The 14767-nt window shown below is 36.1% G+C and overlaps 2 protein-coding genes across 4 annotated transcripts; one reads left to right on the plus strand and one right to left on the minus strand.

Moving 5' to 3' along the window:
* Positions 1 to 735: 735 nt before the first annotated feature.
* Positions 736 to 14712, minus strand: gly-4 (the record flags this gene model as incomplete). Of its 3 annotated transcripts, NM_001029045.6 has the most annotated exons (10): positions 736 to 1113; positions 1809 to 1883; positions 2169 to 2409; positions 6542 to 6625; positions 6770 to 6862; positions 7699 to 8017; positions 9826 to 10357; positions 11532 to 11753; positions 11917 to 12029; positions 14581 to 14712. In NM_001029045.6, the coding sequence occupies 9 exons, from the start codon at positions 12022 to 12024 to the stop codon at positions 1018 to 1020; spliced, it is 1770 nt and encodes a 589-aa protein (NP_001024216.1). The 3 variants fall into 3 exon arrangements, with proteins under 3 accessions (NP_001024216.1, NP_001379271.1, NP_001256888.1); NM_001392704.1 differs by lacking the exons at positions 736 to 1113; positions 2169 to 2409; positions 14581 to 14712 and having other exon boundaries at positions 1844 to 1883; positions 11917 to 12024; NM_001269959.4 differs by lacking the exons at positions 736 to 1113; positions 1809 to 1883; positions 2169 to 2409; positions 14581 to 14712 and adding an exon at positions 2713 to 2797 and having other exon boundaries at positions 11917 to 12024.
* Y116F11B.13 (SCP domain-containing protein) lies at positions 2578 to 5216 on the plus strand (the record flags this gene model as incomplete). The annotated part of the gene is made up of 4 exons (NM_075450.2): positions 2578 to 2638; positions 2708 to 2814; positions 4193 to 4488; positions 5132 to 5216. The coding sequence occupies 4 exons, from the start codon at positions 2578 to 2580 to the stop codon at positions 5214 to 5216; spliced, it is 549 nt and encodes a 182-aa protein (NP_507851.2).
* Positions 14713 to 14767: the final 55 nt, after the last annotated feature.

Here is a 14767-nt window from a genome sequence, read left to right on the forward strand (position 1 = left end):
AAATAAATGCTTTTAACATTCTGAATATTTTCATTAAAATTGAGTGGTCATGCGTTTCTAGTCGATTTATTTAACTTGCATGCCTCGAGATTTCTTTTCGGACTCTATAGACTAAAAAGCCCTCAGATCAGGGCCTACTTAGGCTTACTTAGGGCTTAGTTAGACCATTTTGAAACCTTTTCCTGAATTACTTAACATTGATATATTTACAGAAAATACAATCTACAGACAATCCTGGTCACTTGAAGAATAATTGATCTTGCACTTACAACATCAATAAATGATATTGTATGAAAATGTTTTCCTTACTTACTTATGAGCGTTATTTCGAGAAAGTTTGCAGCTTTTTAACCAAAGACCGCGACGCGACCGCAACGCGTACAGTTTTAAACAATTTTTCGCAGTTTTCACATCAAATTCGAACTCGCCATGTTTTTATAGGCTAACATTCAAAAATTCGACGTTTCTAGCCTAATTTTGAAATATTGAAGCACGGAGCCGAACTATGTCATTTTGGCTCGGTCATACTTGGGGTAGATTTACGGCGCGTTGCGTGCCGCGTCGCGGCTCGGTCTCAGTTGTAAAACGAAATGTATTTGTCCGTGTGGAGTACACGACGTTCCCACGCGGCGTTGTCCGGGGCAGGCGATTGTCAATGGTGCGCGAAAAATTCAATGAGGAAGGCCGCCGAATTTTTCCCGACAAATTTGAATTTTCAGTCAAAATTAAAAAAAAAAAAAACAAAATTTATTAATTCAAATTTTTGGCAAAAATTTTTCAGTGTCATGTATGACAATTAAAACATATAAATTAAAGTATTAAGTAGAAAAATTGAAAAAAAAGAAAGTTAATAAGGGCAAGTATCGATTGAAAAATTGGAATTTCATAGGGGGGGAAAAGGCAGGAAAAAAGGCACATTTTTAAGGGGAAAACGGAGTAAAAAATTGGGAAAATCACAGGAAAATTAAGGGAAAAATGATATTATTGAGATGGGAAATGCGAAAAAAAATCGATTTTTTATTCATAAGTATCCAATTTCTCGAAAATCCATCGCTGAGCACCATTGTTAAGCTCACAGTGAGCTCCGTAGATGAGCCAATCGCCGCCGGAGCCCTGAAACTTTGGAAAATTGAGATTTTATGGGCTCTGGGAGCTCGAAAATACGAACAAAATTCGAAATTTCGCCGAGAACTTTTTTTTTTGGCCAATTGGGAAATTGAAATTTTTTGAGAAAATTTTTTGGGCGGGAAATTCACACGTGGTGCCAAACTGTCCCACTTCGGTGTGATCTACAAAAAATGCGGGATTTTACTGCAGAGAAAAATGTGACGTCATCACGTTCTTAACCATACGAAATTTGTTGAAAAGTCTGCGTCTGAATTCCCGCATTTTTGGTAGATCACACCGAAAGTGGGACACTTTGACACCAAGTGGAAATTCAAATTTTTTTGAGAACAATTTTGGCGCCAAATTCGAATTGTCGAAGAAAATTTTTGGCGGGAGATTCAAATTTTTTGAGAATAATTTTGGCGCCAAATTCAAATTTTTTGGAAAATTTCCGATTTTGGCGCCAAATTCAAATTTTTTGGAAAATTTCCGATTTTGGCGCCAAATTCAAATTTTTTGGAAAATTTCCGATTTTGACGGGAAATTCAAATTTTCTGAAAAAAATTGTTTGGCGGGAAATTCAAATTTTTTGAAAAAAAATTGTTTGGCGGGAAATTCAAATTTTTTGAGAAATATTTTGGCGGGAAATTTGAAAATTCAAATTTTCTGTAAAAAATCGATATTTTTCCACATTTTCTCACCTGATTCACCGTAAGGCATTTTCCGCCTTGCGTTAGCCATCCGTTTTTCTCCACGACCATTGTGTCGGGTCTCAGCTGGAAAATATATACACATTTTGTTAATTTTAAAATTGAATATGAGGTTTTTAAACCTAAAAATTCGAATTCTCCGCCTAAAACTACCCCTAACCCTTAATTTTCAGCGATTTAGTGCAAATTTCCGTCAAATCAGGTGCCGGGTCCGCAAACACCCAGCTACAGTAACCCAGGGCACCTGATTTGACGGAATTTTGCACTAAAATTCTGGAAATCGGGGAATAGGGGTAATTTTGCATGGGGAATTCGAATTTTAACTTGAAATTTCAAAATTTTAACACGAACATTTTCACATTTGACCATTGTCACCGTCTTATTCTCGGTGTTTGACGAAAAATCGAGGCACAACTGAGAAATCGCATTTTTAAATGTCTTGGTGAGCTGATCAAAGACCCATTCCTGATTTCCACCGGTACCATGACAACCGAAGAGCCCCGGAGCTTCTGATTCTTTTCGAGCCATCGAATCCAAGCAGAGGTTGCCGATTTTCATTTGGAACGATTTTCCAGGCGTTTTTCGCGGGATTCTGCAAGAAAATTTGGGGGGTTTTTTGGGGGGAAAAATTTGAAAAAATTTCATGAAAAAGTCGGAGCTCCGAGAGCCCTAAACTTTCACGTATTTTATTTTTTTTTGCCGTCACTTGTTGTCAGCAAAAAATCGATAAAAAAATTTATTTCTCGAATCGTATCCAAAAATGATTCAGAATAAAATTCATTGCATTCTTCTCGGCTTCTGGATTTTTTCGATAATTTTTGGTAAGTGGTGGGGAAAACTCGGCCACTGATTGTTTTTTCTCGGCCGCGGAGCCAATTTCAGTTTTTCAGAACCTTCAAATGCTCGAAAACTCAGCAAACAGGAATTTCTGGACAAGTGGAACCAACGAAGACGTCTCGTAGCAGAAAAGTTCCGCATTCCTGATATGTGGAAATTGGTAAGGGAATTTGATGGTTTAAAATTCAAAATTTTGAATTTTCAGTAATATTTTCAGATTTCCCATGTCAAATTACCCCTAAACCCGCATTTTTAGAGATTTAGCGCAAAATGTCGTCAAATCAGGTGTCACAGTTCCCCAGGACACCTGATTTGACGACATGTTGCACAAAAATTCTGAAAACTTCAATTTGCGACGGGAAATTTGATTTTGCGGGTTTTAATACAAGAAAATAGTCTGAACTTATCAAAAAAAAAGTTAAAAAAAATAAATTCAGTTTTTCAGTTCAAAAACTTGGCCCAAATTTTAAAATTTTCAAATTTTGTTCTAAAATTCGGATTCCCCGTGACAAATAACTCCTATCCCGCAATTTTCAGAATTTTAGTGCAATTTTCCGTCAAATCCTGTGTTTTGGGTTACTGTAGCCTGGTGGTTGCGGACTTGGCACCTGATTTGACGGAATTTTGCACTAATGTGCTGAAAACATAGGTTTAGGGGTAAAATTGTATGGGGAATTCAAATTTTCTAGTTTTAAACCAAACTTTTCAATATAAAACCGTCAAAATTCGAGTTTTTTCTAAAAAAAATTTGAAAAAAGTTCAGGAACTAGTCCTGAGCTCGAAATTCTTCAAATTTCAAGTTGATTTTCAGATTCCTTGTGTAAAATAACCCCTGACCCTCAATTTTCAGCGTTTTAGTGCAATATTGCGTCAAATCTGGTGTTTTGGGTTACTGTAGCCTGTTGGTTGCGGACTTGGCAGCTGATTTGACGACATGTTGCACAAAAATTCTGAAAACTTGGGGATCGGGGTATTTTTGCATGAGGAATTCGAATTTCGTAATTTCGTATCATCAGAAAATTCAAGATTTTTTCTTCAATTTTAAATTGTGAGCCGAAAATATTGGTCCGAACTTGAAAATTTCGAATTTTCAACTAAATTTTCGGGTTCCCCGTGTCAAATTACCCCTATCCCCAACTTTTCCGAATTCTAGTGCAAAATGTCGTCAGTTCGGGTGTTTTGGGTTACTGTAGCGTGGTGTTTGCGGACTTGGCACCTGAGTTGACGGAATAATGCACTAAAGCGTTGAAAAATGAGAGTTAGGGGTGAATTTACACGAAGAATTCGAATTTCGTAGTCTTAAATTTGAATTTCACTACCTTAGTAAAACTTTCCGTCAAATCAGGTGCCAGGTCCGCAAACACCACGCTACAGTAACCCCCAAGACACCTGATTTGACGCAAAATTGCACTAAATAGCTAAAAAAATAAAAATGCGGGCTAGGGTTAATTTGACACGGGGAATCCGAAAATGACAATGAAATTTGAAAATTAAAAAGTTTAGGCCATGTTTTCGAGTTCAAAATTGCCATTTTTCAGGAGTACAACAAAACACTGGAGGACAAAGCAAAAAATACTGGAGGATATGATTCAGAACAAGGAAATCAATTTATTTCCGATTACAATGTTTCGTTTTTTGAAGAATACGACGATGCTCGTTTTAAGAAACAGTTCCTGATGAACCACGATACCGACTCTAAGAAACTGTACAGTGTTCCAATGGATCCATTTCGAAGAACTATTGGATGTTATGAACGAAAAAATGAGTACTGGGCAGTTGGACGTAAAAACGAGGCGGTATATCCATATCATGTGTTGTGCTTCATTTCACCAGAGTAAGTTTTTTTTTTTTTTTTTCAAAAACTCGGGTAAAACTTCAAATTTTTCGAAATTTCAAGTCGATTTTTGGATTCTCCGTAGCAAATTGCCCCTGGGCGCGAGTTTTCAGAACTCTAGTGCAGAATTCCGTAAAATCAGGTGCCAAGTCCGCAATCACCCTGGCTACAGTAACCCGAGACACCGGATTTGACGACGAAAAATCGCACTAGAATGTTGAAAGTTGGGAGGGAGCCAAGGGTGGTGATTTTGCACGGGGAATCCGAATTTTAGTATATAAAATTTCAAAATTTTAAAGTTTAGGCCAAGTTTTTGAGCTGAAAAATTGAATTTACTAAAAAATGTGTGTTTTTGAAAGGTTCAGATTATTTTTCATCTTTTAAAACTAGAAAAAATGAATTCCTCGTGCAAAATAACCCTTACCCCGCAAATTTCAGAGTTCTAGTGCAGAATTCCGTCAAATCAGCTGCCAAGTCCGCAACCAACAGGCTACAGTAACCCAAAACACAGGATTTGACGGAATTTTGCACTAAAATTCTGAAAAATGGGGTTTCGGGGTAATTTTGCACGGGGAATCTGAATTTTAGTAGAAAATTTCAAAATTTAAAGTTTGGGCCAAGTTTCTGAGCTTGAATTTTTCAGACACGGAACTGTCAACGATACGAAAGGAGATCAAGATGTGATGGAGGTCGTAATGAAGATGGCCTGTGTGTCCCAGGACTCTTAGTTTCAACCACAATTCCACCAAAAACTGTCAAAAATGAAACAATTGAAGAGGAAAACGATGACAAAGAGGAGAAGCAGGAAAAGAAAAATTGGGAAGAGGAATATGATTTAATTCTGATTTTCAACTCGAAAAATCAATTGAGAACTTATTTTATTCAACTTTTTGTAACTTTTATGGCATGGTTCTTGTGAAAATAAAGATTAAAATTCAAGTTTTGTAAAAATTTTCGAATTTCAACGTTTTTAACTCGAAATTTCATTCTAAAACTATGAAATTTGGCTTTCCCGTGCCAAATTACCCCGAACCCCCATTTTTCAGCACTCTAGTGCAATTTTCCGTCAAATTCCGTCAAAGAGGATAGGGGTTATTTGACATGGGGAACCTGAAAATTTAGTTGAAAATTTGAAAATGTCAAGTTTGGGCCAAGATTTTGAGCTAAAAAACTGAATTTTCATACTTTTAAATTGCAGTTTTCGATTTAAGACTACGAAATTCGAATTCCTCACGTAAATTTACGCCAGACCCCATTTTTCAGGGGTTTAGTGCGAAATTCCGTAAAATTAGGTGTCAAGTCCGCAAACACCCTGGCTACAGTAACCCCAGACATCAGACTTGACGGAAAACTGCACTGAAATCCAAAAAACTAGGGGGTTATGGGCAATTTGAAACGGGGATCCCGAAAATTTAGTTGAAAATTTGAAATTTTCAAGTTTGGGCCAAGATTTTGAGCTAAAAAACTGCTGAATTTAGTAAAAACATGAATTTTCACATTTTCAACTCAAAGTTTCTGATTTTAAATCCCGAAATTCGAATTTTCAGTGCCATTACCCCGAACCCCCATTTTTCAGCACTCTAGTGCAATGTTCCGTCAAATCTGGTGTTTTGGGTTACTGTAGCGCGGTGTTTGCGGCCTTGGCACCAGATTTGACGGAATTTTGCACAAAAATTATCAAAAGTGGAGGATAGGGGTTATTTGACATGGGGAACCTGAAAATTTAGTTGAAAATTCGAAAATGTCAAGTTTGGGCCAAGATTTTGAGCTACAAAAAATGCCAGAATTTAGCAAAAACTTTTTTTCTGAAATTTTTGAAAATTTCTCATATTTTCAGTGTTAATGGACAGTATATGAGTAATTTTTCAAAAATTCTGAATTCATGGGCTCGGCGAGCCCGAAAACTTGAAAATTTTGGAAATTTCCAATACGGGTAGAATTTTGTGCTGAACAACTTCCAAATTGTTGGCAATTTCTCGAAATATCAGCCAGTTTTTGGCAGAAAAACTGCATTTTTTTGGGATTTTCCAGAATTTTCCAGACATCCACTCACTCCAACTGTGGGTACACATTTTCCAGGTACCATTTGAACGATTTACACTGTAGGCGGTCTCGAATGGCCAGGCGGTCGGTTATGCTGAAAAAATTAATTTGGAATTTTTAGGTAAAAATTAGATTTGAAACAAAAAAATTTCAAAAAAAATTTTTTTTTTTTTTTGGAAGTTTTTTTTGAAATTTTTTTTTCGAAAATTTTTTTTTTCGAAATTTTCAGTCAACTTACTCTCCAAAATTGACAAATCTGGCCGAAGGTACATTTTTCAAATAAATCGCCTTATACTCGTCCATCCATACTTCAGCGGCTCTTCTCGTATTTCTGAAAAAATTTGAAAAAAAAATCGATTTTTTTTTTGAATTTTCAAAATTTTCAGAGAAATTAATTCATATTTTTCTCAAAAAATGTTAAACAAAAAAATTGGACTTTTCAAAAAAAAAAATTTTTTTTGATTTTGGGCTCACGGAGCACCAATTTTTCGAAATTTCAGCGTTTTCTGTGGTTCTGGGCTTGAAATTATTGATAAATTCGAATTCCTCGTGCCAAATTACCCCTTTAGCCCATTTTTCAGCGTTTTAGCGCAAAATTCCGTCAAATCTGGTGCCAAGTCCGCAAACACCAGGTGACAGTAACCCAAAACACCTGATTTGACGGAATACTGCACTAAAAGTGCTGAAAATTGGGTTTGGGGAGATTTGGCACGGGAAAACTGAAAAATTAGCTCGAAATTCGAATATTTTGAAGGTAAAGTTCAGTTTTTGAACTTTTTTCGACATTTTCAAAAAAATCTCGAGTTTTTACGGTTTTATAATAATATTTTCGGTTTTAAACTAGAAAATTCGACTTTCCCATACCAAATTACTCCTATTCCTCAGTTTTCAGCGTTTTAGTGCAATTTCCCGTCAAATCAGGTGTCAAGTCCGCAAACACCGAGCTACAGTAACCCAAAACTCTTGATTTGACGGAATTTTGCACAAAAATTCTGAAAATTGGGGCGTAGGGGGGTAACTGGGCACGGAGAATTCGAAAATTGAGTTGAAAATTGGAAATTTTAAAGTTTGGGCCACAACTTTTTCCAGATTTTTTTTTGAGTTTTTTTTTTTTTGAAAAATGGTTAATTTTAGGTCAATTTTTCCAAAATTTTCCAAATTTCTCACTTCTGGAACACGTTTCCGGATCCCCCGGGGAATGTATAAGGATGTTTCTTCCGGAAAACATGCCCAACCCGGGAGCATGGCATAATTTCCAGTGAGCCGCCGCACTGCCAGACTCTGAATGACATTTCCAGATTTTCGCCACCCCATACTTCCATATCGAGGTCATAGGTTCCCAGTTCGTTGAACCATTCTTTTGAGATTGCGAATAGGCCTCCGGCCATTGTAGGCGACCGAATAGGCGCCGTCGGATGGGCGTGGCGTTCCTTGCGGAGCTGTTCGTTCATGAATTCCCAGCGGAAGACTAGGGTCCAGTCGAATCCTGGAAATTTTTTTGTTAGGAAATTTTTCAAAAAAAAAATTCGAAAAAAAACGATTTTTTTCTCGAAAATTTCATATTCCTAACCCAAAATCTTGGCCCAAACTTCAAAATTTCGCTGAAATATCTTTATTTTTGAATTCCCCGTGCCAATTAACCCCTAAACCCCAGTTTTCAGAATTTTAGTGCGAAATCCCGTCAAATCAAGTGCCAAGTCCGCAAACACCCAGGCTACAGTAACCCGAGACACCGGATTTGACGGAAACTTGCACTAAAATTCTGAAAATCGGGGGCTGAGGATAATTTTCACACGGGAAATCCGAAAATGATGATTGAAAACTCGAAATTTTAAAGTTTAGGCCAACAAATTGGATTAAAAATATCAAATTTTGAGAAAAACTGAATTTTCATACTTTTAAATTGCAGTTTTTGATTGATAAGACCACGAAATTTGAGTTCCTCATGTAAATTTATCTCTAGCCCACATTTTTCAGAGGTTTAGTGCAAAATCCCGTCAAATCAGGTGTCAAGTCTGCAAACACCGGGCTACAGTAACCCAAAACACCAGATTTGACGTAATTTTGCACTAAAATTCTGAAAATAGCGGGATAGGGGTTATTTGTCACGGGGAATCCGAATTTTAGAACAAAATTTGAAAATTTTAAAATTTGGGCCAAGTTTTTGAACTGAAAAACTGAATTTATTTTTTTAAACTTTTTTTTGATAAGTTCAGACTATTTTCTTGTATTAAAACCACAAAAATCAAATTTCCCATCGCAAATTACCCCTAGGCCTCACGTTTTAGAATTCTAGTGCAATTTTCCGTCAAATCTGGTGTCAAGTCCGCAAACAAAGGCTACAGTAACCCAAAACACCAGATTTGACGTAATTTTGCACTAAAATTCTGAAAATTGCGGGAATGGGGTAATTTGACATGGGGATTCCAAAAATTCAATTAAAAATTAAAACTTTTCAAGTTTGCGCCATGATTTTGAGCTAGAAAATGGACAATTTAGTAAAAACATAAATTTTCACAATTTCCATATAAATTTTCTGATTTTTAATCACGAAATTCGAATTCCCTGTAAAAATTTACCTCTGTTTCGCATTTTTCAGAGCTTTAGTGCAATTTCGCGTCAAATCTGGTGTTTTGGGTTACTGTAGCCCGGTGTTTGCGGACTTGACACCAGATTTGACGGAATTTTGCACAAAAACTCTGAAAATTAAGGGTTAGAGGTAATTTGACACGGTAAATTCGAATTTGAAGTTATTTGGCCGAAATTTTGCTTTTTGGGCCTAAAATCTCGGCCCAAAATCATAAAATTTGGATTTTCAGGCCCTAATTTTTAAAATTTCGAAAAATAAAGTTCAAATTCGAATTCCCTGGGCCAAATTTCCCCTGAAGCCCAATTTTCAGCGATTTTGTGCAATCTCCTCTGGTGTTAATTCAAATTTTCAAGTTTGGGCCAACAATTTTTCTGAAAAATTTTAGGGGTTTATGTATTTGACTCTAAATTCAGGAATTTTGAGCTTAAAAAACTCGGTTTTTCTGGATTTTTGCAGGATTTTCTTATTTAAAACACTGTTCGGGACAAGATTTTAAGCTAGAAAAGTCAAATTTTATGGATTTTCTCACGTGGAGTCAGAAAGTCCCATTTCGCTTTGATCTTCAAAAAATGCGGGGAATGGTGGTGATTTGATTTCGCATGGTTAAGAGCGTGCTGACGTCAAAATTTTTATTTTTTTGGGGGCAAAAAACTCCCGCATTTTTTGTAGATCATCACGGCACAATGAGAAAAGTTGCTCCGTACCTCCCCTCAAATCGGCACTCGCTCCAACATAATTAAAATTATCAACATTGATAACATCGATAATCGGTGCAACGACGGCTTTCGGATTCTCGGCAATTCTAGCCAACAGGGGTTCAAGCCATTTCTGATTACACTCAATATGACTATCGAGGAATGTGAGCACCGGAGCCCGAGCCACTTGGGCTCCTTTAACCCGGCTCCGAATCAGACCCTCCCGTTGATTATTACGGAGTACTGTAATTCGTTGAATTTGAGCCAACTCTTTTCCAATTTCGACATCCTGGGAATTATCGTCGACTAGCACAATTTCCAGCAGCAATTCCTCCGGTGACTGATTGAAAACACTAAAGACCGTCCGTAAAAGTGAGCTCCGGGCTTCATTATGGTAAGTAATGATTACTGTAGTTGGCTGCATGCCAACTTTCGAATAATCCACGTCACGGCATTGGGGCTCACGGGAATCCGGAATTTTTCGGGTGGGGTTTAGCGCGTCGGAGGCTTCTTGGTTGAATGAGTTGGCCTTGTATTTGTCCTGCAAAGAAGGGATATTGTAGTTTTTGTAGTCTATGTAGTTTACATTACTTTGTATAGTGTGTGTCGTTCTATTTTTTAATTAGATGTCGATAGTAAGTCGCAAAATTTGGTGTTTATGTGCTTCGGAGGTTTTTGTAGTATTCTCAGTTTTTGTAGTTTTTGTAGTCATTGTAATATCTGTAGTCTATGTAGTATTTGTAGTCTGTGTAGTTTACATTACTTTTGTATAGTGTGCTGTTGTAGCTTTAATTAAATGTCGATAGTAAGCCGCAAAAATTGTTTTAATGCAGTATGTAGTATGCAATTAATGTAGTTACTGTAGTATGTAGTATTTGTAGTATTTGTAGTCTGTGTAGTCTTTGTAGTCTTCGTAGTTTACATTACTTTTGCATAGTGTGAAATTGTAGTTGTTTTTAGTAGTATGTAGTATGTAGTATGTAGTATATATTTAGAGCGAAAACTTGAACTTTCAACGTTTTTCAAGAAAAAATTGGGGACTTTTTGAAAATTTTCGTAAATAAATTATTGGAGCCATTTGTAGTTTTTGTAGTTTTTGTAGTGTTCTTAATTTTTTGCTTGATTTTCCGAATTTTTCTTTTTTTTTCGTGTTAAAAATCGAACTCCACGTGCAAAATAACCCCTTATCCCCCCGTTTTTTAGACATTTTGTGCAATTTTGTGTTAAAACTGGTGCCGGGTCCGCAAACACCAGGCTACAGTAACCAAAAACACCAGATTCGACGGAAAATTGCACTAAAAATCAAAACATCAAAGGTTTGGGGTAATTTGCAGCGGGGAATCTGAAAATCGTGATGATTTTTCTGAAAATTTAAACATTTCACTCAGTTTTTGCTGGAAATTCGGAATTTTCAGAAAAATCCCGGATTTTCACTGTTACAACTACAAGTTTTTGCTCTAAAACCACAAAATTCGAGTTTTCCATCGCAAATTACCTCTAATACCCATTTTTCAAGCAATTTGTGAAGTTTTGCGTCAAATCAGGTGCCAAGTCCGCAAACACCGGGCTACAGTAACACAAAACACCAGATTTGACGCAAAATTGCACAAACGCTATGAAAAATTAAGGATAGATGTAGTTTTGCACTGGGAATTCGAATTTTAACTTTAAATTTCAAAATTTTGAGGTTAAACCCTAGTTTTCGGCAGATTTACCTCTCCCTGATGCCATTTCCCCTTATTCAAAAACTTTTCCACATCGAATGTCTTCCAAGTGACATCTTTTTCGGTTCTCTCATGAATTGTGGTATCTTCTGCCAAATTTATCGTTGGAATGGGCGGCGCGCTCTTTTTCGGCCGAATTTCGTCGTTTTGCGGCGGGTTTTGGGGTATTAAAGGGTCGAGCTGTGGTAGTGGTGGTGGATGACGTCCCGGTGGCTGGAAATGATGGGAATTGTAGTTTTTAGTCATATTTGGAGTGTTTTAGTGGAATTTTGAAATTTTGAAAAAAAAAATTTTTTTGAAAATTTTCTAAAAAATTTTTTTTTTCGAAATTTTTTTCACAAAAATTTCAATTTTTTCAAATTTTTAAGAAACTCACCCTTAAGCTTGAGCTCGTAGATTGCACATAAATGAATGCCAATCCAAACAGCCAAATGACTGCCAAAACGGTGCCCACCGTCTTCATTTTCAGCATTCTCGGCAGCATTTTGGCTGAAAAATTGCGAAATTTTTGGTGGAAAACTGAAATTTTTCGAAAAATTAAGTCAAAATTCGAATTCCCCGTGCAAAACTACTCCTAGCCATCAATTTGCAGAGGTTTACTGCAATTTTCCGTCAAATCTGGTGTTTTGGTTTACTGTAGCGTGGTGTTTGCGGACTTGGCACTTGATTTGACGGAATTTTGAAAAGAGATTTTTTGGAAATTTTCAAATTTTATATATTTCAGGTGGAAATTTTTGATTTAAAACTACGAAATTCGAATTCCCCGTCCCAAATTACCGCTATCCCCTATTTTTCAGCGATTTAGTGCAAAATTCCGTCAAATCAGGTGTCAAGTCCGCAAACACCGGGCTACAGTAACCCAAAACACCAGAATTTACGCAATTTTGCACTAATTTGCTGAAAAATGGGGTAAATTTACACGGGGAATTCGAATTTGAACTCAATTTCGATAGAATTTCAAGTTTGGGCCAAAATTTTGGGCTCAAAATCTGTAAATTTCAGAAAATTTTCAATTTTCTCACTTTTAGTTCAAAATATTCGATTTAATATTCCAAAAATCGAATTCTCCGTGCAAAATAACCCCTATCCCGCAATTGTCAGCGTTCTAGTGCAATTTCCCGTCAAATCCGGTGCCCTGGGTTACTGTAGCCTGGTGTTTGCGGACTTGGCACCTGATTTGACGGAATTCTGCGCTAAAATTCTGAAAACTTGTGGCTAGCGGTGAAAAATGACGAGAAATCCGAATTTCTGAGTAAAAAATCGAGAATTTTTGCAGAAAAATGTGAATTCAGAAATTTTTTTTTTTTCAAAAAATTCCGAAAACTTTTTTTTTCAAATTTCTAAAAAACCTTGATTTTCCACATAGTTTCCTCCACTTTTTCTTTCAGAAAGTAGAAAAAAAAATAAAAATCCCAGTAAAACTGCCTAATTACCTAATTACCTAGCGGAATCGCGGAGCATCGTACTAGAGAGGTAATTTTTGGAGTTTTTAGGGTCAAAATGGGATAATCTCGAATTTTTCAAACTTTTTTTTTTTTGGAAATACACTTAAAATTGGGGGTTTTACACAAAAAAGCAAAAAAAAAAAATTTTTTTTTTTGAAAATTTTTTTTTAGCTAAATTTTTTTTTCTAAAAAAAAAGTGAAAAAAGCTGTCATAGTCAGAAAAACGTAACGAATTCGAATTAATCATCCGCATCACTTGCACAATGACACAGAAAAAGGAGCATTCAAGCAATATAATAGAATCGGAAAATTGGAGGAAAAAGACACGCAGGCGGTGAAAAAATAGGAAATTTGATATTTTTTTTCCTTCGACTGCTGCCTGCCTCGCGTCCCATCGTTTTCTTCGTTTTTGGCGTGTGAAATTTATATTTTCGATCGAATTAGGAGCCCCATGCACACACATACGCACAATGCTAGAATCTAAAAGGTTTTTGAAAAAAAAATAAATATTTTTTCCAAAAAAAAAAATTTTTTTTTTTAAATTTTTTCGCGTTTTCATTCAAAATTTTTGATTCTACGTCTCAAATTACCCCGTACTCTCAATTTTTAAAGCTTTAGTGCAATTTTGCGTCAAATCTGGTGTCTTGGGTTACTGTAGCCTGGTGTTTGCGGACTTGGCGCCTGATTTGACGGAATATTGCACTAAACCTGCAAAAAGCGGGGGATAGGGGTAAATTTACACGCGTAATTCGAAATTTTCATGTTTAGGACATGATTTTGAACTAGAAATGTTAGATTTTGGGAAAAATTTCAAAATTTCAATATTTCAGGTGGAAATGTTCGATTTAAAACTACGAATTTCGAATTCACCGTCTCAAATTACCCCGAACCCCAATTTTTATGATTTTAGTGCAATTTTTCGTCAAATCAGGCGTCAGGTACGCAATAGCCAGGCTACAGTAACCCAGGGCACCAGATTTGACGGAAAAATGCACTAAAAAGCTAAAAATGCGGGATAGAGGTAATTTTGCACTGGGAATTTTGATAAATTTGAGTTTTGGCCAAGATTTTTTGGTTGGGGCTCAAAAAAGTCAAAAATGCTTGAATTTCTACAATTTTGAATGAGAATTTTAGCTCTAAAACTTATAAATTCGTTTCAATTACTCCAAGTGATTTTTTGCTTAAAATTTATGTAGTTTGTGGTCTTTGTAGTGCGCAAAAACCGATTTTTCCTATTTTCTAGATGAATTTTCGAAACTTTTACAGTTTCATACCTAACATTTCGCTTTAAAACTATGAAATTCGAATTCTCCGTGTCAAATTACAGACAAAACCCAATTTTCAGACCTTTTGTGCAATTTCCCGTCAAATCTGGTGTTTTGGGTTACTGTAGTCTGGTGTTTGCGGACTTGACACCTGATTTGACGGAATTTTGCACTAAATCGCTGAAAATCGCGGCGTCGGGGTTATTTGGTACGGAGAATTCGAAAATTATAAAAAAATTTTGCAAAAAAAATTATGAGAGAAAATTTTTGGATTTTTTTTTTGAACTTTCCCAAAAAAAAAAAAAATTTTTTTTAATTTTCGAAACTTACCAATTTTTTTTAATGAATGCTTTCTTCTGTGTCTTTATCCAATAATTAAACCAAAAAGAAATGTGTGAAAAGTTGAAAATTTCCCGCACAAGAAGCTCAGTTTCTCGTCCCGGCGGTGGACATGAGTGAGTACTGCAATAGGTGGTGGTGTTATTAATTATGTAAATGGGCATTTTAGTGCGAAAAA

Source organism: Caenorhabditis elegans, chromosome V, assembly GCF_000002985.6.
Source record: "Caenorhabditis elegans chromosome V".
NCBI classification, from domain to species: Eukaryota; Metazoa; Nematoda; class Chromadorea; order Rhabditida; family Rhabditidae; genus Caenorhabditis; species Caenorhabditis elegans.